Here is a 26,214-nt window from a genome sequence, read left to right as displayed (position 1 = left end):
TTAGAAAATATCAGCAAGGAAACAAATGATCTCAGTAACACTACCAACCAACAGATTTAATTGATTTTTATAGAACACTCCAAGAACAATATTTCACATTCTTTTCAAGTAACCATGTCGTATATGCCAAAACACACTATATCCCGAGCCATAAAACAAACTTCAAATTTAAAAGAATTAAAATCATATGGATTGTATTGTCTGACCACAGTGGACTCAAACTGGAAATCAAAACCAGAAAGATATCAGAAAATTCTCCAAACACTTGGAAACAGAAAAGACTTCTAAATAATTCATAGGTGAAAGAGGAAGTCACAAGAGAAATAATTTGAAAAAATATATTGAACTAAATTTACATGAAAATACAAAATACAATTTTCTAAATTTGGTATTAGAAAACTGCTAAAATAGTGCTAAGAGGAAATTTATATTTTTAAATGCAGATATTAGAAAAGAGGGAAATTTTAAAATAAAAAATCTAAGCTTCTATATCAAGACACTAGAAAAAGAAGAGCAGTGTAAAGCCAACACTAGCAGAAGGAAAGAAATTATTATTGTTATTATTATTATTATTATTATTTTGAGACAGAGTCTTGCTCTATCGCCCAGGCTGGAGTGCAGTGGTGCGATCTGAGCTCACTGAAACCTCTGCCTCCTGGGTTCAAGTGATTCTCCTGACCCAGCCTCCCAAGTAGCTGGGATTACAGGTGCGCACCACCATGCCCAGCTAATTTTTTGTATTTTTTCATAGCGACAGGGTTTCACCGTGCTGGCCAGGCTGGTTTCGAACTCTTGACCCCATGATCCGCCCGCCTCAGCCTCCCGAAGTGCTGGGATTATAGGCGTCAGTCACCACGCCTGGCCGGAAAGAAATTATAAAGATAATATCAGAAATCAATGAAATTGAAAACAGTAAACAATAAAGTCAATGAAGCCAAGAGCTGATTCTTTGAAAAGATCGATAAAATTGACAGACCTCTAGCAATACTGACAAAGAACGAGATAAGATACAAATTGCCAATGTCAGGAATGAAACGAGATATTACTACAGACCTTGCACACATGGAAAGATAATAAAGAAATACAATAAACAATTCTACACACATAAATTTGACAATTTAGATGAAGGAGACCACTTCCTTGAAAAACACAAGCTACCACAACTTATCCAATACAAAACAGCTAAGTTTAGCAGCACTATACTTATTAAGGAAATTGCATCGTTAATTTAAAAAAAAATCCCCCAAAATAAATCTCCAGGTCCACATAGTTTCACTGGAGTATTCTACCAAACATTTTAAGATGAATCAATGCCAATTCTAGACAATATTTTCCAGAAACTAGAACAGAAGGAAACATTTCCCAATTCATTTTATAAAGTTAATATTACCCTGATGAGCAAAATCAGAAAAAAATACACTTCAAAGAAGTAAAACTGTAGAACAGTGTTCCCAATGAATCCTTTACAAATGTGAGCAAATAGAATTCAGGACCATATAAAAAGAATCATGCACTATGGCCAACTGGAATTTATTCCCGGGATTCAAGGCTGGTTTGGTGTTCAAAAATCAAAAGATCACATGATCATATCAGTTGTCAAAAAAGCATTTGACAAAATTTAACATCTGTTAATAATAAAAATTACTTGCAGAAAGACAGAAATAGACAGGAACTTTCTCAACTTGATGAAGAGTATCTACAAAAAAATCCTGCCACTGACATTATGCTTAATGATGATAGATTGAATGTTTTTTTCATTATGACCAGGAACAAGGTAAGGATATCTGCTCTCACCACTCTTAATATACTACTGGAAGTTCTAGCCAGTGCAGTTGGCCAGATAAAGTAATAAAGGCATACAGATTGGAAGGGAATAAATAAAACTGCCCCTATTTACAGATGACCGGATTGTTTTTGTGAAATATCCTAAGGAATGTATAAAAACATTTCTAGAACTAGTAAACAAGACTTTAGGATAAAAGATAAACATACAAAAATCGATTGTATTTCTGTATACTAGCAATGAGCATATGGACACCAAAATTAAGAACACAATACAATTTACATTCACTTTATTAAAGAAGTAAACCAATGAAAACTTGTATAGGGATTGTATGCCAGAAATTGTACAAGCCTTGAAAATCAAAGAGCTAAATAAATGGAAAGGTGTACTTTGTTGATGGATTGGAAGCCACATAGGAGACATGTAATTTCTCCCCACATTGATGCATGGGTTTAATGCAATTTCTATCAGAATCACAGAAAGTTTTTTGTAGATATAGATAAGACTATTCTAAGACTTACATGGAAAGTCAAAAGAACTGAACAATTTTAAAAAACAGTAAACTTGGGGGAATACATTTACTCAATTTCAAGAGTTTTTATGTAGCTACAGCAATGAAGACTGTCTGGCATTTGTGGAGCACTAGACATACAGATTAATGGAACAGAACAGGAAACTCGGAAAGGACTCATGTAAATATGCTTATGTGAGTTTGCCAAAGATGCAAATGCAATTCAATGAAGAAAAGATGGACTTTTCAATAAATGGTGCTGGAAAAATTGGACATCATAGGCAAAAAAATGTGAACTTCAACCTGTCACATAGCTTATATAAAAATGAACTCAAAAAGGATCACAGATTTAATTGTAAAACATAAAACTATAAAACTTGTAGAAAGAAACCTAGGGGGGAAAAACCTTCAGGGTCTAGGGCTAGGCATGTAATTTCTAGACTTGACACCAAAAACATGATCCATAAAAGGAAAATTGACAAACTGGATTTCATCAAAATTAAAAACTTTTGCTATGTGAAAGACCCTTTTAATAGGATGGAAAAGGCAAACTACAAAATGGGAGAAAATATTTGCAAACCATGTATCTGACAAATGACTAACATATCGCATATAGAAAGTACTTTGAAATTTTATAATTAAAAACAAGCCAGTTAGAAAATGAGTAAATGACATAGACATTTCACTGATGATATACAGATGAACAAAAATTAAGTACTTGAAAAGATGTTCACTGTCTTTAGCCATTAGGGAAATGTAAATTAAAACCACAATTGAGATTTTTACTACAATCAGAATGGTAAAAAAAGATTGTCACAAAACCAAATGCTGTTGAGGATGTTAAGAAACTGATCACTCATATATTGTTAAAGTGTTAAAGAGTGTAGTCACTGGAAAATAGGCACTTTCTTTAAAAACTAAACATGCAAGTACCGTATGACCCAACAATTGCACTCCTGGTCATTTGTCTTCGGGAAATGAAGACAAAAGTCTATACACAAATATTTATAGAAGCTTTATTCAAAATAGCCAAAACCTGGAAATAACTGTCCTTTAATAAGTGAATGGGTGAACAGAATGTGGTATGTGCATATCATGGAATACTACTGAATAAAAAGGTACAGACTATTTGTAGACGCAGCAACCTTGATGAATCTCCAGAGAATTACACTGAGTTAAAAAGTCAGTCTCCCCAAATTATATACTATATGATTCTATTTCTGTGGCATTCTTGAAATGATAAAATTGTAGTAATGGAGAACAGATTAGAGGTTACCAGTGGTTAAATAAGATGTAGGGGTGGGAGGAAAATGGGTGGGATATAGAAGGACACCATGAAGAATCCTTCTAGTGATGGAAATGTTCTGTGTGCAACTGTATCAATGTCAATATCCTGCTTGTGATATTCTACTATAATTTTACAAGATGGTGGAAACTGGGAAAGGGCACATGGGCTCTCTCTACGTCTTTCAACTACATGTGAATCTACAGTTCTCACAAAATAAAAAGTTTGATAAAAAACTGAAGGCCAGGAGCGGTGGCTCACGCCTGTAATCCCAGCACTTTGGGAGGCCACGGAGGCAGATCACCTGAGGTCAGGAGTTCGAGACCAGCCTGACCAACATGGAGAAACCCCCTCTCTACTAAAAATACAAAATTAGCCGAGCATGGTGGCACATGCCTGTAATCCCAGCTACTTGGGAGGTTGAGGCAGGAGAGTCGCTTGAACCCAGGAGGCAGAGGTTGCAGTGAGCTGAGATTGCACCATTGCTAGATGGGAAACCAGCGAAACTCCATCTCAAAAAAAACCCTGATTTATAGAATGGATAGATGAATATGAGTATGATAGAAGAAATATAGTAAAATGTTAGCGGTAGACTCTAGGTGGTAGGTATAACGGTGTTTACTATAAAATTCTTTCAACTTTTTTGTATTTCTCGAAATTTTCACAATAAAAGGAAGAAAATGGAATTTGAGAATTTGGGGTTATTTAAAGAAAAGGGGCTGAGTACAGTAGCTCACACCTGTAATCCCAGCGCTTTGTGAGGCCCAGGTGGGAAGATCACTTGAGCTAAGGAGTTCGAGATCACCCTGGCCAACATAGTGAGACCTCGTCTCCACTAAAAATTAAAAAAATTAGCCAGATGTGGTGGCATGCGCCTGTAGTCTTAGCTGCTTGGGAGGCTAAGGTGGGAGGATCACTTGAGCCCAGGATTTCAAGGCTGCAGTGAGCTATGATTGTGCCACTGCTCTCTGGCCTGGGTGATAGAGTGAGACCTTGTCTCAAAAACAAAACAAAACAAAACAAAAAACCAAAAAGGCAATTTGCTTATTGTCAAAGGTAAGCAATTCAAGGTTCTTAGCATGATTTTGGCTTGACAAATGCCTTGTAACATGAGAAATCCTTTCTACTTAACACCCAATTGTGAAGGTTGGTTAAACCTGAGCCTCCTTTGTTAGAAGGGGGAACATTCTCATGTTGTGAGATGGAATATAAAATACTAAAGAAAAAAGCCCTTAACCATTTTACAAATATGTATTTTCTGATTTAGAAGTATTTAATAATAGTAGCTACCAATTAAAATAATTGAACTCAAGAATATGAAGCACTGTACATATATTACAACATTTAATATTCCCAACAATCCCATGAAGTCATTATCTCCATTTTGTTATTAAGATGATAGGATCACAGAGATTATATAACCTGGTCTGTGTTCATACATTACAAGACAGAAACCAGACTCAAACCAAGGTCTCTGATTCCAAATCCTGTGCCATAATGCTTCCCATTTATGATACATTATGATTTTTATAGCTGTTTTATTGCCTGATCTAAACCAAATCATTCTTACAATGCCAAAGCTGCACTCCACTTTTATCTTCCTACATATTTAATGTCTCTTAGTCAGCTTCCACGGTAAAAACCTCATGTCCACAAAGCCTCAGAAATTACCTCTTTATTCCTGCATATCATTTGGCAATTAACTTACTGTTTTGAAAAGGATAAAGATATTAAATTCAAGCCAGTTTAAGAATATGTAAGAAATATAAAATAATTATGTAGAAAGGATTATATTATTCATCCTGCTTCTGACTTTCTTTTAAAATCCAGCAATATTTCTTGAAATCTTTGCATGTCAGGGAAAATATATATCGTCTTATTAAATGCCTGCATCTGGATACCATAATTTATTTAACTAGTCTATTTGTGTGTGCAGAAATAGAATTTCTGGGTTACAGGACATAGTTATTAAAAGTATTCTTAGTTTTTTTAAAATCATATATCACTAGAATCTAGTATAACCTTAGGTCATATATGGTGGTCTAGAAGTATATACATTAAGGAATAAATAATGCTAGACCACACTCTAGAATGGTTTTGCTAATTTATGCTGCCACCATGTACGTGTCTTTTTCCCCAGATCCTTCCCAAAGCGAGGCATGAAAGTTGGCAACTAAGTCCACAAGTCTCTTTTTTACAAGTAAGCTGTTTGTAGAGTGAAGGTAGAAACTCCAAATGATTAGAGGCTCGTGTTAGTGACTATGTTTAGGGTGACTCCCAAACAGCAAAAATGCCCACAGCATTTTTGAAAAGGTGCTTTCTGATTTCTAAATTCTTACTGTCAAGCCAAGATCTAATTATTATACCCAAATATTTAGTTTTTATAATTTGGGAAGTTTGGTTTAGAGAAACTATAATATAAACTTTTCTATTTTGTTTCCCAAGATCTAAAGTAATGTGCTTCAACATTTTTACTATTTTTAAATAAATGCCAAACGATATCATTTTAAAATGTATGATGAAGAATTCTGGCAGGGAACTTTAGGCACTAATTATGTATTAATTTTATTCTGATTTGCTGCTTTGTTACATTTTCTAACATCTTTGAGATGGGGGCTATATTAAATTAAACCTATAACAAGGTATGTCTTATTAAGATTAATTTTTTCTACTTTAATGGTCAGGATTTGGGTAGCCTTCTGTGAATTCGCTGTTGTCCCCCAAGAGTATGAATAAAACTCAGAATTATGCTTGAGCTGATATCCAGTTATATACTATGAAAACTGATAATTTTAACAAGTGATATTTAAATTCTGGTACTTATAATATTGACTATGAATATTTTACATAACTTTGCTTTGGGAAATAATTTTATTTTAGGCATTTATTTTTTACAGCAAAGTTCAAAGGCATCTTATTTTTTTACAACTAGCTTGTATAAACACTTATTATCAATTCTTTTGTTAAGTAGGCAGAATATAAATAAATAACTTGTCACAGTTATAGTATTTACTAAGTCTAGTTGATATATTTTGTCTTTGATCAAATGCAAAACATAGCTTTTGGAACAGCCTCTAGCTTCTAGGTTATATTTATTGAAGCTACAGTTATATCACATAGTCTTTATTATTAAAACTGTAAAACATCATTTCCTCAATTTATACTGCTTTAATTTTATATTATTAATTAAATACTTGATTTACATAGTTGAAACACTATTTTCAGCAGTATTTTAAAATAGAAATAATCTTTGCACTCAACAAGGGATCTAAAAACTTCATTAAAGAACAAAAACTTGTAACGCAGTAGAAGGCCCTCTTTTCTGCCCTGGTAGGAATTAGTATTTGTTCATTTAAAGAGGTAAAGCAAGAGGAAGATTGTAAAATAAAATATTTTAAACATTTGTATCTTTAAAAATTATTTAAATGTCCATTTATTCACTAGTCTTCTACTTAGACCTGAGACCTTTTATCTGCATCTAAGTGTACTGTTGGGAGTTTCATGTTTTCTTTCTAATACAAACCACACCCCGAGTGCATCATCAAGGATTTCCAGTTTTCAGTACATCATGGTGAGGTTATCACTAAGATACTTGTGAAGCAATTTAAGTGTAGAAACCTTTTAAGTTTTACCAACTTTTACATTCTCTAAATTTTTACAATTATCTCACTCACACCTAATTCAAAAGCATATTTTTTTGTGAATTGCCTTTATCAAATATATGCATTCAATGTAGTTTTATAGAAATAATTATCTCTCTTTTGTGTTCATATTTATTCATTATAATATAACATTTAATTAAATTGCTCAAGTAAAGTAACAAATATGATAGGCATATAAACAAATTTAAGGGCAAACAGAAATGTTAAATCCACAAGATAATGAATTTGTGAAATTTCACATTTATTGTGGAAAGTTTCAAACACATAAATATAGAATCATGTAATGAAACCTTGTGTACCCATCACCCAAACACAATTGCCAACATTTTGCCATTGATATTTCATCTTCTGATCCCCTAAACTTTGAGGGATTTTTTGGAGTATTTTAACATAAATCTCAAAAAAATTTTCATGTATAAATGCTTCAGTTATCTCTATCAGATGGGTTTTTTGAAAAAATGTACACATACAGTCCTATTATTACAACTAACAAATGTAATAATAATTTCTTAATATTATATAATATGGAACCTATGTTAAATTTTTCCTGTCTCAAAAAATGCCCTTTTCAGCTTACTTATTCAAATTAGGATCCAAGTTAGGTCAAGTGTTTCATTTGGTTGATATAGCTCTTAGGTCTTTTTAAATAACTAACATCCCCTTCCCTATTTTTGCATGTCATTTATTTGTTGAAGAACATGAATCATTTGTCGTGCAAAATTTCTTTCATTCTGTATTTAGCTAATCATCTTCTTATGGTGCCATTCCATATGTTTTGCTGCTTGTCTGCTTCCCTTACATTTCTTGTAAATTGATAGGTAAATTAGAGGCTTGTTTAAATTCAGTTTTTTTATTTTGGGGCAAGATACTACGTAGATGGTGTGGGGTATGTCTTGTTATATGAAATCAGGAGGCACATAATGTCTAGAGATAAGGGAAAATTTAATTCAAGTAATAATAACTAACACATGTACCAATGTATCCAAGGCATTATTCTAAACTCTTTACATATAGCATTTATTTTAATTCTTACAAAAACCCTTTGAGGTAGATCTTATTGCCCCCACTGTAAAAATAAGGAATGTGAGACACTAACTTGCTGAGGTCTCCAAGCCTGGATTTGGTCCTGGGAACTCAGACTGCTGAGTCTGTGGCTAGAGCACCCTGTCATTCTGCCTGTTAAAGCCACTGCCACTTCTGAATTAAACTAAAAAGAGTTAGGTATGTTCCAGGTACCTCAAGTAAACATGTTGTCTTAATTCTATAAGTAAATAAATGTTAAGAGTATTAATAAAATGTACTTTTAAACTATATTGTTTACCTCATCTACCTTCTTTGAAAATAATCGCTAGCAAATCCCATATTGTCTTACTATGGTATTTACTCTCACATTGACAAATTGTGATATTTTCCTTGTCTTACAGTGGAAATTTTCATGGAAAGTAAATTTACCTCCCTTAGGTAAATGTTTCTTTTCCAATATCAAGAAGTGTAAAGTGAGTTTCTTGAAATTAATGGCACTTTATAATTTTCAATACCCATAATATTGTCAAAAATTATTATAGCTTCTGTTGCTTTTTTGCTTACTGTAAAATAAATATCATGGTGTCTTCTCGATCCTTTTGTCTTACCTAGCATAGGAGATATGTTTACTGAGAGAAATTCAGCAGAAGCTACTTTATGTTTCATTACATATTCTTACCTTATTATTTATATTTTAAACCCTAGGGATCTACATATGCAGCCTTTTCTCCTTTTAAGTCCCTTTGTTTTGTTACTACAAGCTTTTCATCCCTTTTATTAGACAAGTTTTGCCTAGGTATTTCTCTTCCTAACTATAAGCAAACCAGTCCTCATGCCTAAAAATGATGCCCTACTTTGTTGAAATATTCTTAACAAAAGTAGTATTCTGAATAATAAAAATTATTCAAATGCTAAGTATATAACAATATGACTTGCCTTATTACCGTGCATCAATTCTTCTCTCATTCGTTCAACAAACCTGTTTTGAGTATCTAATCTAAGATAAGCATGAGCCCTGCTGCCAGTGGGTATGTGATGAATGGTAGCCGGACAAGTCAGGCCAGAACAGGAGGAAGTCGGGTCAGCATGATGACATACTTCATACAGTGGTCACAACAGAACGAAGGGAAACTAGAGGTTAGGAGCAATGGTCACTATGAGAAGAGACAAGTGCTTGGGTCTGAATTATGGGTTTCAAATTCATGTGGAGGCAGTGTATATGGTATTCGTAGGGGTTGCGAACTTAAATTTCTGTGAGGGCCAGATATGGAATGTAAATGAAGAAAGTGCATCAAATGTAACATTAGGGAATGCTCAAGACTGTAACAACTGGAGAGTGCACATCTGATCTAAAGGTATCCATATTCAGAAGTTTATTTGACACCCTGACTCAGCCACGCAAAATATGCCTGAGATGCTTCCTTGTGACTCTCATGGAATCTAAGTGTATGAAAGGTTTATTGTTTTGAGAAACCATCTTTGTAGTAAATATGTCCAGTGGACCCACAGACAAAGTTATGAAGAATATATGAACCAGAAGTCAATATCCAGAGTTTCAAGCTACATTGAAAATAATAGATGGGGGCCAGCATTTGAACAGCAACAGAAAAAACTGGCACAGTCATCTCAATCCATAAAACAGGAAAATAGACTGGTGCCAGTACGGTCAGCACTCACTTTCTACAAACTCATTCTTTCTCCTGGATTATTGTTAGGCATACCAGGCACAGCCTTAGTGTATCAGCATGACGAGAGCAGCATAAACTGAAAAAAATTAGACTTTGGTTTTCCTTTTATTAATTGTACAATTTAGTATTTTCATTGTTATTTTTCACAAAACTAGAGGGAAAAGAAACCATATTTTTTTCCCAGGTCTTCATGGCCTCTCCACACCTTTATCTGGCTTGGATCAGGCAATAATATCTCAGATTTCAAGGGTAGAGTGCTTTAGGTGTTTGGCTGAACTCTAGACTTGAGGTGGCTGGGCATGGGCATTGGAAACAAGGCTCAATAATAAATATGGTGGTACTGCATTTGTGTGAATACAAAGCTGGCTGGCCATGTAAAAATTCTTCCTCTCCCAGCCGGATGTGGTGGCTCACGCCTGTAATCCTAGCACTTTGGGAGGCCGAGGCAGGTGGATCACCTGAGGTTGGGAGTTTGAGACCAGCCTGACCAACATGGAGAGACTCCGTCTCTACTAAAAATACAAAAATTAGCTGGGTGTGGTGGCACATGCCTGTAATCCCAGCTACTTGGGAGGCTGAGGCAGGAGAATTGCTTGAACCTGGGAGGCAGAGGTTGCAGTGAGCCAGGAACATGCCATTGCACTCCAGCCTGGGCAACAAAAGCGAAACTCCATCTCAAAAAAGAAACAAACAAACGAACAAAAAATTCCTCCTCTCCCACATAATTCTGAATGTCTTTTTATAATTAATGTTTGGCATTTGTTATGCTAGCTATTATGAGAGATTTTTCAACTCACAGATTTGGACTCTGTATTAATTTTTGCAATAAGTATGCATTTATTCTCCTTTGCAATTATTTGTAGACATTGATTCTAATCATTGTTCTTAGAAAAAAGGTATAAACATAACTATTTATAAAGGTACATAACTATAAAGGTACATAACTACACATTGAGAGATCAATTTCTTTAAATTTGAAAACAATTGAGTAATTTGGAGTCACTTTCCATGGCTTTCTGTATTAGATCATTAGTATAAAAAAATTATGTAATGTTTATTGGGGGAAGGGTTCCTGTGAATAGTCTTTCATTGCTTCAAAATGCCAAACATTATAAAGAACAATGAGAGAAGATAAATTACCCTTCATGTCAATAAATGAAAACCTTGAGGTTGATAGTAAGTTTACTTTAAAAAGAATTAGGTTGAATATTCTGAAAATTATGTGGCATAATTGAATAGTGTAACAGTGTAAAATGACTTTTAAAAGCTTTGATACAGTTTTTAACTTTGCAATTATTTCTCAGTGGTTTCCATTTTTAAAACATTAATCTTATGAAAAATAATAGTTTGTCTCTAATAATACAAAGCAACTTTATGTTCATTTGAAAGCTTCTAAGGTTTTAGCATGTTTCAGTGAAGATTTTTATTTCATATACAGTATTCATAGCTATGAAAATAAATAACTGCATGTTTCTTAAAATTGAGCAATTTACTTAAGTATTAATTAGAAATAGTAAAAGAAAAGAAATTCCTTTTTTATTTTCAGTGATTTGAAGAAAACTGCTGGGAGGTACATGGTATCTAGCTTTACTATTTGCTGGCTAATGCCAGAGTCCTAATCCAGTTTCTGGCAACACAATTTTAAGAATTCTTTCGGTGATATGATAAGCAGTGTACCTTTTAAGTTACAACATTATGTAAGGTCTTCCATCAAGTATTCAGTTAGAGTAGAAACCTTAAATGAAAAGCCTGATGCTAACAAGGATGACAGTTTGGGGCTGATTTTAAAATTGGTTCCCAACTTCCAATTCAACTCATGAGAGATAAAGTGGAGAACTACATGTAATATAATATTGAGGGCTATATGCAATGACTAAAGGTTTGTGTCCTGAAGTTATCTGGTCGTTGTTGGATATGTAGGTTGCTTGGAATAAAGGTGATGAAATAAATAGAATTAACCATGAAGATATCCCAAAGAACTAGCATGTGAAATGTTATCTGGGCCCAGAAAGCTATTGCATGGGGTTTACAAGTATTGCCTGTAAAATGCATTAATTATATGACACATATATATTTTTATGTCTTGTACACTTTTTCAAAATTCAGGAAGTATATGAATTACTTTAGAAATATTACCCAATTTTTAGTTACTTTTTGTCATTGTGTATTTCCTTAATGAAAAATAATAAGAGTAGAATTGTTATTATGGAATCTTTAAATTTTTTAATGTTGAACTGGTCTTTACGAACTCACCAGAATGTCTAAAATTTGAAAGCCTGATAACATCTATGTTGTTGAGGATGTGGAGCAACTAAAATTCTACAAGTGTTGGTAGGAATATAAAATGGTATAACAGCTTTGGAAGAAGATTTGGCAGTTTCTTATAAAACTAATTGCACACCTACTATGTGTGTACTACTAATACTCTGTGACTCTGCAATTTCACTTTTAGGTTTTTACTCACAAAAGAAAATGGATAAAACTAAGCTATTGTAAAATAAAACAAAGTAACAAAAACATCTACAACGGTAGTTGCATTTGTGAGTGGGAATGGGCATTGGGCATGAAGGAACTCGGTGGTGTTAGGAATACTCTAGATCTTGTTAGGGGTTCGAGGTAGACATATATATGCATTTGTCAAAACCGATTGCTTTTAAGATTTGTGCCCAAATCACAAATTTCACAGTGAGTAAAATTTACTTAAAAAATAACCATTAACAAACATTCATCTGTAGTTTATGATGTGTATGCTAAAGTGTTTAGGAGTAAAATGTATCAATGTCTGCACTTTGAAATGCATAAAAAATAAGATAAATTGATGGATGGATACAGGGATGAATAAAGAGATAGATGGATACATCTGAGATAAAGCAAATATAGCAAAATGTTAATTATAGTATCTAAGTGATGGATAATGGGTTTTTTACTGCACAATTCTGTCAACTTTTTCCCTTGAAATTTTCCATTATATCAGAGGAAAATGAGTCTTTATTCTAAAAAAGTTTCAAGTTTTAAATACATACCTTTTGGAATTTATTCTGATTCAGGCTGAAGATATGGTAGCATTCTCTAAGTATAGGTTTTCTTTTTTTGTCTTTGTCACAACAGCTTAAAATTTTGTTCCATCCAATCACATCATCTTAATTGCCATTAACATGTTACCTTTATAAATCAAATTTCTTGGTGTTACACATGTAATCCAGTGATTAATATCATTCTTAGACACTGTATTAGTTTCCTGTGACTGCTGTAAAAAATTACCTCAACCTTGTAGTTTAAAAACAATGAAAACATATTCTCTCACAATAGTGAAGGACAGAAGTCCAAAACTAGTTTCCCTGGCCAATATCAGGGTGTCATCCTCTGTCTGGAGGCTCCACGGAAGAATCCAATCCTTGTCTTTCCAGCTTCTGATAGCTACTGGAATTCCTTGGCTTGTGGCCACATCACCCCAATCTCTGTTTCTGTAGTAATATTGCCTTCTCTTCTCTGTCAGTGTCAAATCTTCATTTGCCTCTCTCTTGTGAGTATGCTAGTGATTGCATTTACAGCCCACCCAGATAATCCAAGATAAAATCTCTCCATCTCAAAATCATACCTGCAGACACTCTTTCCACGGAAGGTAACATTTATTGGCTCTGTGAATTAGGACCTGATGTCCTTGGGGGTCACCGTTCAGCCTACTACAGGTATTTTTTAAGTGTGCCAGGTTTCATGCTAGGGCCTAAATAATGATAAATAACATTTAATTGCTTACTGTATGCTAGGTGCTGCTCTACGTACTTTACATTTGTATTTTTGCTAAATAAAAAAATGGACTTGATTTAACATAAACTTACTGTTTCTTGCATATGTCAAATATTAAAGCCCCAGAGTGCTAGTTTTCTGAGAAATGTACCTGAGGAAATACTATTTTGTTCTAAATAACCCTGCCTTATTTATGTGGAGGATATTTAAAGTTGAGAAGATTGTGAATTCCCTTTGGGAAGAGATTTATCTGTCTTTGTATCCAAATAATTAATGACAAAGTAGATGTTAGCAAATGTTTGTTAAATGACTAAAAGTGTCTTTGCAAACGTTATAAAATGTAACCTTCACAAAATCCTTGGAGGTAGATATTATAATTTCCATTTTATAGAAGAGACTTAGAGAAGTTGAATTTAGTTCCAACTTCAGTACCATGTTCTAAACACACACACACAGAATTTTGGCAGTCAGCATTGCAGGTGCATTTCCATTATCTATAACCAATTGATTTTCTACCTGAAGTGTTAAAATTCAGTAAAATACAGGTGCAGTGAAGTATCATCTCTGTTTTATTACTGTATTATGTTGCTAACCATGTACAATAATACTTTCTGATTTTTAAAACTTTTTTTTGAGAGACCAGTTTCTCATGGATTAAGTTTACAATGCTATTAAGAAGTGGGAGGAAATTTTCTAAATGGATGCAGAATATTTTGAACTTTCTTAAAACTTCAGCCTTCCACCAGAAATGCCTCGAGCATATCTAGCCTTTTTGTAGCTTCTTTTGAACATCTGATTTTTTTAACTCCTATGATATTATGCATAAATTACCATGCTTCCCTCTTTCTTTGGTTCTTTGAAAGCTTGAAATTTTATCCCACTTGTGGAAGCTTTCCAGGTCTGAATTATATGAATGCCTTCAGGATGGGTATATCCCAGATTTTATTACTTTTCTACCTATTTTTTTACCCTCGTTGCCTTTCTCAAATATTTCTTTTATAGTTTTATATGAATTTCTAATGGAATACAGCTAAATATAAGTAAACAGCTAAAATAAATTTGGGCTCCTTAGTAATTGTGCAAGATATGAAGTATTATTTCTTTTCTTTTTCCCCATTACAGTGTTCTCTCCACAAACTTAAATTACTAACTCAACTAATGCTTCCCTGAGTATATATCCACATTCACTAACTTGCTTATACTGTTACCTTTTATAATTTGTCACCTTTTTCAGAGTGTGATGTGTCATTGAATTGCTCTTACTTTTCCCAGAGCCCCAAATGTTGCCAAATGGCCTAATAGTATTGTGAATCTAATGACCCTGTCTGTGCTTACCTTTCAATAAAAGATCTCCAAAAAATGAATTTATGCTCTGACTTTATTTTTTTCTATAAAATTCTGTCATTACCAGGATGGAATTCATGATGCCCTCACAACCTATAGAAGCACAAAACTGACCAACTGACTCCAGGCACATTTACCTGCCATCTCTTTCAAACACCTGCCATTGCTCCCCTTCCTTATTCCACTAATGACTTTTGAAAATAATAAACTATTTCTCCTGAACTCTCAATCTTTCTTTCACAGAATGCCAGAATGTTATGCCTTTATTTAGTTGGGTACTTGAAAGGAGTGCTTTTTGTGTAGAGCAGAAGTTTTTAATACAGTTACTCTCTTTTGCTAAATGGTTTGTTGATTATGCAGACAGAACAGTAACTGTATTAATTAATAGTAGATCATTTCAAAATATGCCAAAGAGATGCACTGTTCATTTTGGTTTATCCTTTAAAATAACGCAAATCTGAGTACTGGATTGGGAATGTTGGTTGTTTCTGCTGGCTGTCAGACATGATGTTGCCTGCAGAGGTACCTACTGTTTGAAACAAATAGTGAAATGTGCCTTCTCCTTTCTCCGTGTTTACTTACTGTCTTGCTTTTGCAACTTTCTGCAAGGAGAAAATGGGTAATACTTCCTCCCTGTGGTCTCTATCAGTCTTCCACACTGGTTTCATTAGCTTTCCACCACTCTCCCTATGAACAAAGAGATGTGTTTCTCTTCAGAGGGAATAGACTGGTGACTAATCCATGCAGAGCAACCTGGATTTTTGTGATTATGGTATTTCAGAGGTTAGGCTGCTAAATTATTTTATTTAGTGCACACACAACAACTATGTATTTGTTGATTTAGTGACAATATTGATAAGGAAAAAATATATTTGTTAAGAGTTCTCTTCATAAATGTATGTACATACATGTACACGTATACTACATAGTCCTTTGATTATAAGTTATTTATAACCAAGTTTTTGCATTATTAAACAGTTTAGAAAGAAATCTCTAGAAGTATATTTATTTTACAGACAAATGGACTTTTTAACGTTAGGAACCACTGAAATGGCCTGATAGCCTGAGAAGCTACATAAGATTCAATAGCCTCTTCTGGAATCTCGAATTCTAATCCTATAGCATTTACTTGAACATTAAAAAGGAAATGTGGAAGACTTTCTCTATCCTTCGGTTAAAAAAAAAATAACCAAAATCAGCTATCTTCCTTTCTTTTGGATTAAAAAAAAAACTACATAATTTTTATAGAGAATTATTGGTTGATGCCTTTTATTGTCACATTCTTTTTTAAATATAGTCCACATATTTCTATAAAGAAAAAGAATTATTTTTTAAGTAAAAAGTTATCTCTCTGCATAAACACAATGCACCAAAACAACTTAACATGACCTGCTACCTCTTTCTTACAAATGTTACAGCAAAGATGATTTGCCTCTGATGTGAACATTAATGTGCAATTATATGGGAAAAATGAGAGTAAAGCAATGGCAGTCCCAGAGCTTTGGAAGCAGGTTTTATATATTCAGTGATGATCCTTGAGACTCAAAGGATTCAGAGTACAATCTGGCTAAGTATCAATAGTGTCAAATTTATGTAGGTCCCTGCCTTCCTCAAGCTTGTGTGATTCTTCTCCTTTCTTATTTCTGAATGAATATATGGGTTACTTTGTTCCCACTGCCTACACTTTTTCTGCTCCCTAATCTACAACTCCTTCCTCATTCCTTCCCTTTTAAAAAATAACAAGAAGTCATGACTATCCTATTCTGCCATCCTGCTTGCAGGATTAATTAGTTTTATATAATCTCTACGTAAAATCTCCTGTAAAATTTTTTTATTAGTTTTTGATCAAACCAGAAGTTGCCAGGCTTAAAAATTAATGACAAAGTGCAGGCTTCCTGGTTATGAATGTTTAAAGCATACGGGAAACATTTGGAATGAAGATGTTGACCTGCTTTCCTCTGTATTTGATTATAGCTATCTAATTATAAGCTTTCAAAGGCATCAAATTAGGTACCCTCTTCATTGCATTTAAAAGAACTAAACTTTTTTTTCATATTACTAAAACCATTTTTGAACAAAATTTTGAGTGATACATTGGGATGCTTAGAATCATTCTTAGCTCAAGTGAGAAACCATTCCTTTAACTTTTATAAATTATCTTTACCTCCTGTGTTTTATAGTCTTCTGAGAATTTGGCTTATCCAAAAAGAGATTCTATGCCTTCCCAAATGAGAAGGAAACCTTTTGTCAGCATCTTGTCTGAGTTGCCTCCTTGGCTACACAGGTCATGGGAGGTCTATGTTGAACATCAGTCTTTGGCTGTAGCACAAAACTAGTATTGAAGCACAGGCCAACTCCCAGAGCACAGGGGTTAAAGAGGCAATTAGTCACTACAAAGCAGAGTTGTGGCTGTCTTCTGGTGAGGAAGTGCTTAACTCTTTCATGAATGATGCCTGAAATCTCATCTTCTGAGTGCTTTTATATTCCACTAAAATAATTTAGTCTTAGCCATTTTAAATTAAAAGTAAGCTTAAAATACATGCTCTGTTGAATTGAGACTTTCATATCAATACTTATAGCAGTTAAGATAAAGGGAACAGGCTGGGCAGAGAGATTATCGTCAATTATATGTTTAATATTTCACCTAAATTTCACGGTATCCTTTTTAGCTATTTGGAGCCCTGACAAATCTCTTTACAATGTTTCTAGTTTTCACTATTAATGTTTTTGTGGTGGGCATCAGTTTCGAGTTGCAGAATTTTGCCTGACTCTTTTTCAGGACAAGAATGGTCTCTAAAGAATTACAATTCATTAACCTAGATTGTAGTTTTAAATGTTTTAGTATTTCTGCTTTTCTAGGGTCCTGAGCTTTTGTTTCCACATGGTAAATCCTTGTTACATGTAGGGTGACAAAGTCTTCTCTTCTGCTGTCTGTATTAAAATATGCCAGAACACCATAAAGATAGCACCAGTCTTAACTATATCAAAATTTTACAGTATCTGGATTCCATTAGAGTTACGGATTATGAATTGATGGAAACTCACAAACCTTAAAAGATGGAGAAGGTTTCTTAGCATTTCCTTATTCAAAGTAACTAACTACATGTGTTTCTACCGAAGAATGAATAAACTGGTGAATTAGGAAAGCTTGACTTTAATTTTTTTTCTAGCGTTTCCTTTAGTCCTGAAATATTTTCTTTACAGGACTAAAGGAAATGCTGACCTTCAGTTGATTTTTAATAGTTATAGAGATAGTAATATGACTTTGCTGCTCCTAGGTATGAACATTAATATCAACTACGGTCACAAAAAATAAACAATATTTGATCCATCAGGGTTATAAGTATTATGTTCATCATTTTATAATAATGTGGCTTTTGATTATATCTTTTAGTATTTCTAAAACATAGTTTACACTCAATGAAACATTCTTGAATTAAGTAAATTAATTAATAAATGAAGCTTAGCATCTTTTTTCTGCTTCTTGCATATTCTGAGGAATGCTTAGAAAATGTTAACTTGTTATGTAAGGTTTAGTTAGTTATGGTAATGGATGGAACAATGGCTAAAATTAAAAAGCAAGACTTTTGGTTAAATAGATCTGAAATATTAAAGCCAGAGCCAAGTTTATTGCAAGTTTGTTACTTCAATTTCTGTACCTGCCCCTCAGAAAAACATTTAATCGTCTTGTTTCTTAGTAGCTTAAAGAAAATGTGCATTTTAAAATATTGCAGGCTTTATTCTGTCTAAAATACATTTTTAAAGTATTCTAAGAAACACTCAAATTAAGTTTAAACATTTTACTATATAAATGAAGAAAAATGTATTTTCATAACAGCAGGTTTGTGATGGCCATTCCTAAATATATGAAAGATATTATTTTGTTGGTATATTACTTTTTCATTGCTAAATCCTGTTCTCCAATGAGAAAACCTATTTAATGTCAGACACTCAAGGAGAGAGTGGTCCAGAAAGAATCAGCAAATGACATCTGCTCTGCCTCCTTTTCCTTAAAGGACACCCTCTGTTGGCAAAGATGCAAACCCATAGTACTTAAGTTTCAGTAACATTTCAGTTTGTAGGCCACCTCTTGTGATGTGTCTCATTAAAACGTAAATAACAAAACACTGCTTTTCTAATTTTGTAGCCTTCCATTACTTCTCAGTGTGACAAAATGGGCATCGGTTTGCTATTGTTTAAGTAGCAAGAGCTTAAATTAATCTCAGCCACACTAATCAGGTATTGGCTTTCTAGAGAATAACATTTGGTAGTGAGAACTTAATGAGTGTCCCGAGATAATTGTTGTTAACTGGTGGAGTTGGTGATATTTTGCATGTCACTCCTAGTCTTTGCCCCTGTGGTATATTAAGAACGTGCTTTGAGCAAATGCTCTCGCATGTTAATTGCAAGTCAACCTTTAAAAAAGAATTTTTCTTGCGGTAAACATCTCTTCTATGGGCACATCTTTAGAAGTTTACATGAAAAATTGACTTAGGTGTATATTTGGTATTGTGTTGTCAATAGGATTGAATAGAAGAGTGTTTACAAAAAAAGTATACTGTAAAATACAAAGTGGATTTAACATATCACCTTGATACCATCTGTCATGTTCCAGAAATAATCTTATGTTTGTCATTTATGTATAGCTGTTTAACTTGAAGATTTAAAAAAAGACTATTTCATGCCATTTCTGCAAGGTTAAGATGTCCTATTACTTAGAAAAAGTAACTATAAATATAAGACTCATAAATGAAATTGTATTCAAATGTATTAAGGGGAAGCATACTATTAATAGATTCTTGATTACTTCTTGGCCTTTTGACTGAGATCAAGTGTATTAATAGATTCTCGAATTGACTCATCTTGTAAAAGTTTACTTGTAAATTTACCTCTTTTGTGCATAGAAATCTTTTATATTGTGCATTTTCTGAAAGCAGAGTAAACCTATAAATTATACCCATTCATTTACTGCACTGGGATTGGATTATTCTTCAGTAAAATCTGATTTGGAGCTTTAAAAAAATCAATCAGATATCATTATTCTTTCTGTAAGATACCAAATTGTGTTTTGGTAACCTCTGCTATCATTTAAATGACCCACGTATGAATTAGTGGGGATGAGCTTCTGCAGCATGGAATTGGACTGTTTGCTCTCATTACTCTCTTTAGATCTCGTAAACACTTTTTACTCCTTTCGTGTGGGGCCTGTGTGTGTGTATGTGTGTGTGTGTGTGCGTGTGTGTGTGTTTGTGTGTGTGTGTGTGTGTGTATGTGTTGTAGTTACTTAAGCCCCTACCCACTTACCATCTATGTAACATAGGTTGGATTCTTGGCTTGTTTAGTTTCAAGAAATGATGAAAATGAGGTTCTATTTCTAAAACCCCAAATAGATCACTTTTATGATTTGTTTCAGGAGTTTTGAGGTTTGATCCGCTTGTTTATTCAACCTAAACATACCTAGCTCCCAGATGCACTTATTTGCCAATTACTTTACGACACTCTTCACAGTTCTTTGTTTTAGATCTGTGGGGTTGTTTTTGTCTTGTTGCATTTGTGTTTCACTTAAAGATATATCTATTATTCAAATATAAAAGTGACTTAGGAAAGAACATCCTAAAGTTTATTTAGAAATTCACCAAGCCACATACTAATGCATCTCTGCTGGGGACATTTCTTTTCACACCTCTGAGGTGATGGAGCCTGTCCTTTAAAGTGAGATTTGCAAACCAGTGTCTGGCAGCTCCAATTAGCTTCTTTAGGGTTTGAAGCACATCACAAGCAGTAACAAGGTCTCCTAGGACACTCCTATTGCAAGCGGTGTAGTCATATTTCCTCATTAGTTCTTTTCAATTGTCACTAATGCCATGTTCTAGCTTTTGAGTAGGAGACAAAAAAACATAAAAATTTGGTATGTATGTAGAATGGGCCATTGTTTTCCATAATTCAAGGCTCTTTTGAATTCCTTTGATAGTTTTGAAGCTTACACAGCTTAATTCATTAACCTTTACCCTTCACATAAATCATATGATTAGGAATCTATTGCTAAGGAGACAGATTTTCCCTCCACTGAAAGTAAGTAATGCCTTCTCATCTTTGAAAAAAAATCCTATCTAGCTTACCAAAGTAACCTTTCTGTTGCTTTTCATATTTCATCAAATGTTTCAGGTGCATTTTAGAACATTATCAAAACCAAGTGAGCATAAAATTACATTATTATCAAAAATAACTCTGGATGCTTAGGATACTTTGGAGCAGGTTTTCTGGCCCTTTCTCTGTATTCCAAAAGAGTTTATATATATGTACTCAACAGCTGTTACTCAAGAATTTACAATGGTAGCAATGTCTTTTTTTTAATTCTCTTCAGACCCCTGCCAAAACATAAAAGCAGGAAAATAAACTGAGGGTAGGCAATTCAGAATAAATTAAAGTATATTTAAATGAACCGAAGACATTTGATTTGGATAACTTTTTCATATGGAGTTATCTTGTAGAGAATGATGATATAGGGCTCCAAAAATGTACGTGATTGTTCTGTGATTCCCTGGAGGTAAGACTAGAATGTCTTTTGATTCTTTTATTCTCTCTTGTTAAGACAGATCTCTCCTTAGGGTTTAGTAATCTTAATTGTGCTTGACATTCATGAGCTACTTTAAAAGTATTTGATATTCCTCAGCATTTATCCACTATGCCATTTTCCCATGTTATGAATTTTTCTTAATTATCTTATACATGGTTACTTTCTGTAAGGAGACAGTTCTTTTTCCAAATTTTATAACTCCTTATGTTGTCATACATGGAGTGGGAAATCTTTGAACCTACTGATCCATAGAGAATGGCCATGTGATATTCTGAGCTTTGCCTATAGGAGTGATGGGGACAAGGGGTTGGGGAAAAATAGGAATAATTTGAATTCTAGATTCTGAGTTTAGAGACTCATGGCTTGCTCCTACAGACCAAACTAATTCATCACTATGATTAATGAATGTTCTTCTATGTAGTATCTGTAAGAAAGGTGATGAAGAAGTAAACATTTTAAATGTGGTCTTTGGTTCTATCACTCTCCTTCTCACTTCAAGATTATCACTTTGCACACATTTCTCTCTTTTATTGGTATCAGTTTATAAATGCCTCTTAACTTGCTGTACCTGTAGTCCATACTAAGATTTATGACTTTGTTTTTTGCATACATACTATACAGTGAGCTGGGAATTGCTCTGATTTTAATACATCAAAGGTTATGACTAGAGCCAAGATTCTTTGTGAAACAGTGGAATTATTTAAAGTAAGTATGTTCACAGACTTGTGTTATGTACTACTTGTAAACATGTTATAGAATGGACTCTAAAAGTTTCAGGAGAAAAGGATAGTCACCACCCACAATCTCTCATCATGAACTGCTATCACCACATGCTGCCAGGGAAACGCGACATAGGTGGATTACGAGACTTTAGACACTAGCCGGGAACATGAGGTGGTGTTCCATTTCCACCAATTTGTAGTAATGGGATAATACAAACCACTTCCATTTTCAATTCTTGAAACAACAGCTACTTTATCTACCTATTTCAACCACTCAATTTTGTGTCTCAGTATATATGATGTTTATGTCCAAAATCACAGAATTTGGGGTTTCTCTTTTCAAATGTAAAATCCATAACAGATATAAAATTAATATTTTGCTATAAGTTTTCCAAGGAGTATGGTTTTGTCTCCATGAATTTTTACTTCATGAATAATTTTATGTTGTTCATGACTTTTAGCACACTGGCTGTGATCAAGGTAATTAAAAGTATTTGGAAAACCTTGTTTACCTGAACTTTCAAGAACAGCAGAAATGCTAGGTGATTCTTTATAAAAATCAAATTGCTTTTCTCTTATATTTCTCCCTTTTTTATCTGAAAGACACTGCTCACTCTTAATCATGTGTTGTCTCTTGGCCACTGTATTGCCTCCTGAGTATGCTAAATGATTTTATAAATACGTATTCATAATTGTCTACACCTCTTGAACTTTTCTCTGTGAATAGCGGGGAAACCTGATGCTCATGACCCTTTATCAGTTTTTAGGACAGTCTTTGTCCAGTGATTGATCATCTTATTTTATATAAATGTTGGTTCTTGTTGCTTATGTACTAACATTTGACTTGGCTTGTACAGTGAAGTCAATTTGTGTCATTTGCTATTTGTAGTCATCTGTATGTCTTTAATGTTCATATGTGCTTATAGCATATTTAATGTAAAATCAAGTACAAGGAAGATAAATAGGATATTGCACTTGTTTAGAGCATAATCAAATATGAATCAGGCATTTTGAACTATTCAAATAGAGCATGAGAACAAACTACAATTAGTGATTTTTGGTGGCCACACAAAATATTGGATCTGTTAGTTTTTTTGGTAGGCAATGGAAGAGGACAGTGAGATATGTATATTTGATTTGACAGAAAGCCGTCAGATTATTTTTTAATGATTTAGGATATTATAGTCTAGGGCCTTTATTTGTACTCTTAGCGTGTAAAAATAGTTTTTACCATATAAAATGTTGTTATTGTTGGTAATGTTTCGTTTCTGTTTTTATTCTTTTTTAAATGAATTTATTTAAATATTATGTTATAACCAAAGGATGTGGAATTAGGCTTTAAAATTTCCCTCACAACCTGTATCAATCATAATTGCATTGTGTTGCTGTTTTAAGTTTCCTGTTTTAGACATGGAAAAGTTTATCCATTTTTTTATAGATCTTTTTTTAATAGGGGAAGAAAAAGAATGTTTATTCGGTTATTCTGAGGAAATTTGAAATGTTTATCATTCCATTAAAACAAAATTCCATAAAAAATTTTTTAAAAACATATGTCTTCTCTATAACTAATTTAACCTTCAATAATGAATTATGTGAAGTAAAATTGTATAAAATTTCCTGACATTTTATGAAGATTCCTACAAATAAGCCAGACAGCAAATAAAATATAGGAAAGACAGAGATGGATACTGAGTAATTTTTTGATAGATTATGCACACAGGTATCAAATTACTTGATCCTTACTTCCTAGAAAAGGTTAATGACTCTTTTTGCTTTTACCCTTTTACTTAGCTGTTATTTATAAAGATTAAAAGAGGGACTGCATTGAAGGGTGCATTTGCCTGTGTATCTGTATGACTACACAAATTTTTCTGATATTATAGGAAACTGAGCCACAAAATGGATAATATTGTTAATCATTACTTTTAAAGTTCATTCGAATCTGTATACAACTTCCACTAGGCCTATTAGAGCAGAGTGCACCATTAAAAAAAAATGAAACTTAAATGAAACCAGAAAAGACAGTCTTACATATCTGTATCTATATTGTTAAAATGGCCTAAACCTTTACAACAAATTACTTACAATATTAAGAATAAGATACTTCAAAGTAAAAGATTTTAAAGTTATGCGTGTATATTTTCTTTCATCTTTAATCTGTAAAATTATAGCTTTTTAGAATATATTTGATATTATGTTGAATAAAATTTTGCAAAAAATACTATTTCAGTGCTACCTAATTCCATCATTAATAATTGAACCATGAGCATATAACCATCTACCTATAATAACGATCTATCTATATTGTACAGTTCTATTATAATAAATTATTATTTAATTATATAAATAATATATATTCATTAAATAGCATATGTTTACTAGTCTTTTATTACCAAATGTAACATTACTCTTATGGGAATATTTCTTTCTAAGCTGTTTGGTTTTAAAAGATGCACTAGTCATAAATGTATTTAAATAAAGTCATTTAGGTATGACAGCACTTGACTTTAAAGCAGGGAATATAATACCTTTCCTGAAACACCATTAAAGAAGCTGTGGCATTCACCAAATACTGACCTCTTCCTATTATATTCAAACCCCTGCTAATTTAACTTGAAACGCATTGGTATAACCACTTTTTGTATGTTTCAGGTGTGTGGAGGTCATTGCAAAGGAAGGACAAAACCTGAAAGAGCTATATTTGGTGTCCTGTAAAATCACAGATTATGGTAGGTAATGAACCATTTTCCTAATCTTTTCTAAGAATAAAAAGTTACAAAATCATTGAAAGTTCTTAAAAAGAAATCAAGAACTATATCACAGAGACTGTCTATCGTCATTTATGCTCGTTGTGACCATACCAAAAAATAAAAATAAAAAAATTATGAGCTAAGAACCAGAGTAAAATGAATATGCATATTACTTCATTGCCACATGCAATCACACACACACGCACACATGTACATTTGCACACACACACTCACACAAAATTAAAAAGTATAGCTAAAAGAGGTATACAATGAAAATAAGTTTAACAATAAAATGTTGAGCATAATAAATATAACTAAGAAAATTATTAACATTGAGTTTATTTGCTTAATGTAATATCATATCAAAGGCATATCTGCTGACATTCTAAATGCCAAACTTCTTAACGCTTTAAATTCTGGAAAGCATTGGGAATGTCCATTTGTGGATATAGGAAGTAAAGGGTATACATTTATATGCAACATTTTAAATTATCTTACTTTTCAATATTCTTTTAAAGTGGTGAAAAGCAAGTTGTTTTCTACAATTATGAAAAATATGAAGTCATATTGTCGCAGTAATAAAGAAAAATAACCTAACCCTTCCTTTTTTGTTTAATTTTATAAATTTTTTGTTAACCATTTGTGTGTTTAATCTAATTACAGAGTTTTAAGCAGAAAATATATTAGGCTTTATAAGAGAATGAAATGGTTTTCGTTTATTTTCTCTGACTTTTGGATTTTTTCATTTAAATTTGAGAATATTCTTTCTACCTTGAGGGAAGTTAATAATCCATTAAGTTTTTATTGTTAGCTCTGACAGATAATAATAAATGACTCCAGTCCTAGGATGTCACACTGACCATCTGCCATGGATGGGAGAGTTGTCTTTTATTAGCTACTAAATTCATCTTTTTGAAAAACTTTACTAAACTCTACTGAAGCTATAATTTTAAAAATAATCTAATTTTTTTTTTTTTACATTTAGAAAAACACCTAATTTCAGTTTATCTTGGAGAATATGTCTTATAATGTTTCTGGGTTGTGAGTTTTTTCCTAATTTTGCCTTGTAAAAGTAGTGTTTTGATATATTTTTCTTTACTTACGTTGTTTGTTTTCTGGTTT

The 26,214-nt window shown here is 33.1% G+C and overlaps 1 protein-coding gene across 1 annotated transcript in view; it reads left to right on the top strand.

Moving 5' to 3' along the window:
• The window catches only part of FBXL17 (F-box and leucine rich repeat protein 17), a 525,181-nt gene that overhangs the window by 338,081 nt on the left and 160,886 nt on the right, over window positions 1-26,214 (top strand). The window contains exon 7 of the mRNA XM_016953578.4: window positions 24,995-25,071. Within this exon, the coding sequence (XP_016809067.2) occupies window positions 24,995-25,071 (77 nt within the window). The remainder of the gene's footprint in view (window positions 1-24,994; window positions 25,072-26,214) is intronic.

This window comes from Pan troglodytes, chromosome 4 (assembly GCF_028858775.2).
Source record: "Pan troglodytes isolate AG18354 chromosome 4, NHGRI_mPanTro3-v2.0_pri, whole genome shotgun sequence".
Lineage (NCBI taxonomy): Eukaryota > Metazoa > Chordata > Mammalia > Primates > Hominidae > Pan > Pan troglodytes.
This window is presented reverse-complemented; position numbering and strand designations above follow the sequence as displayed.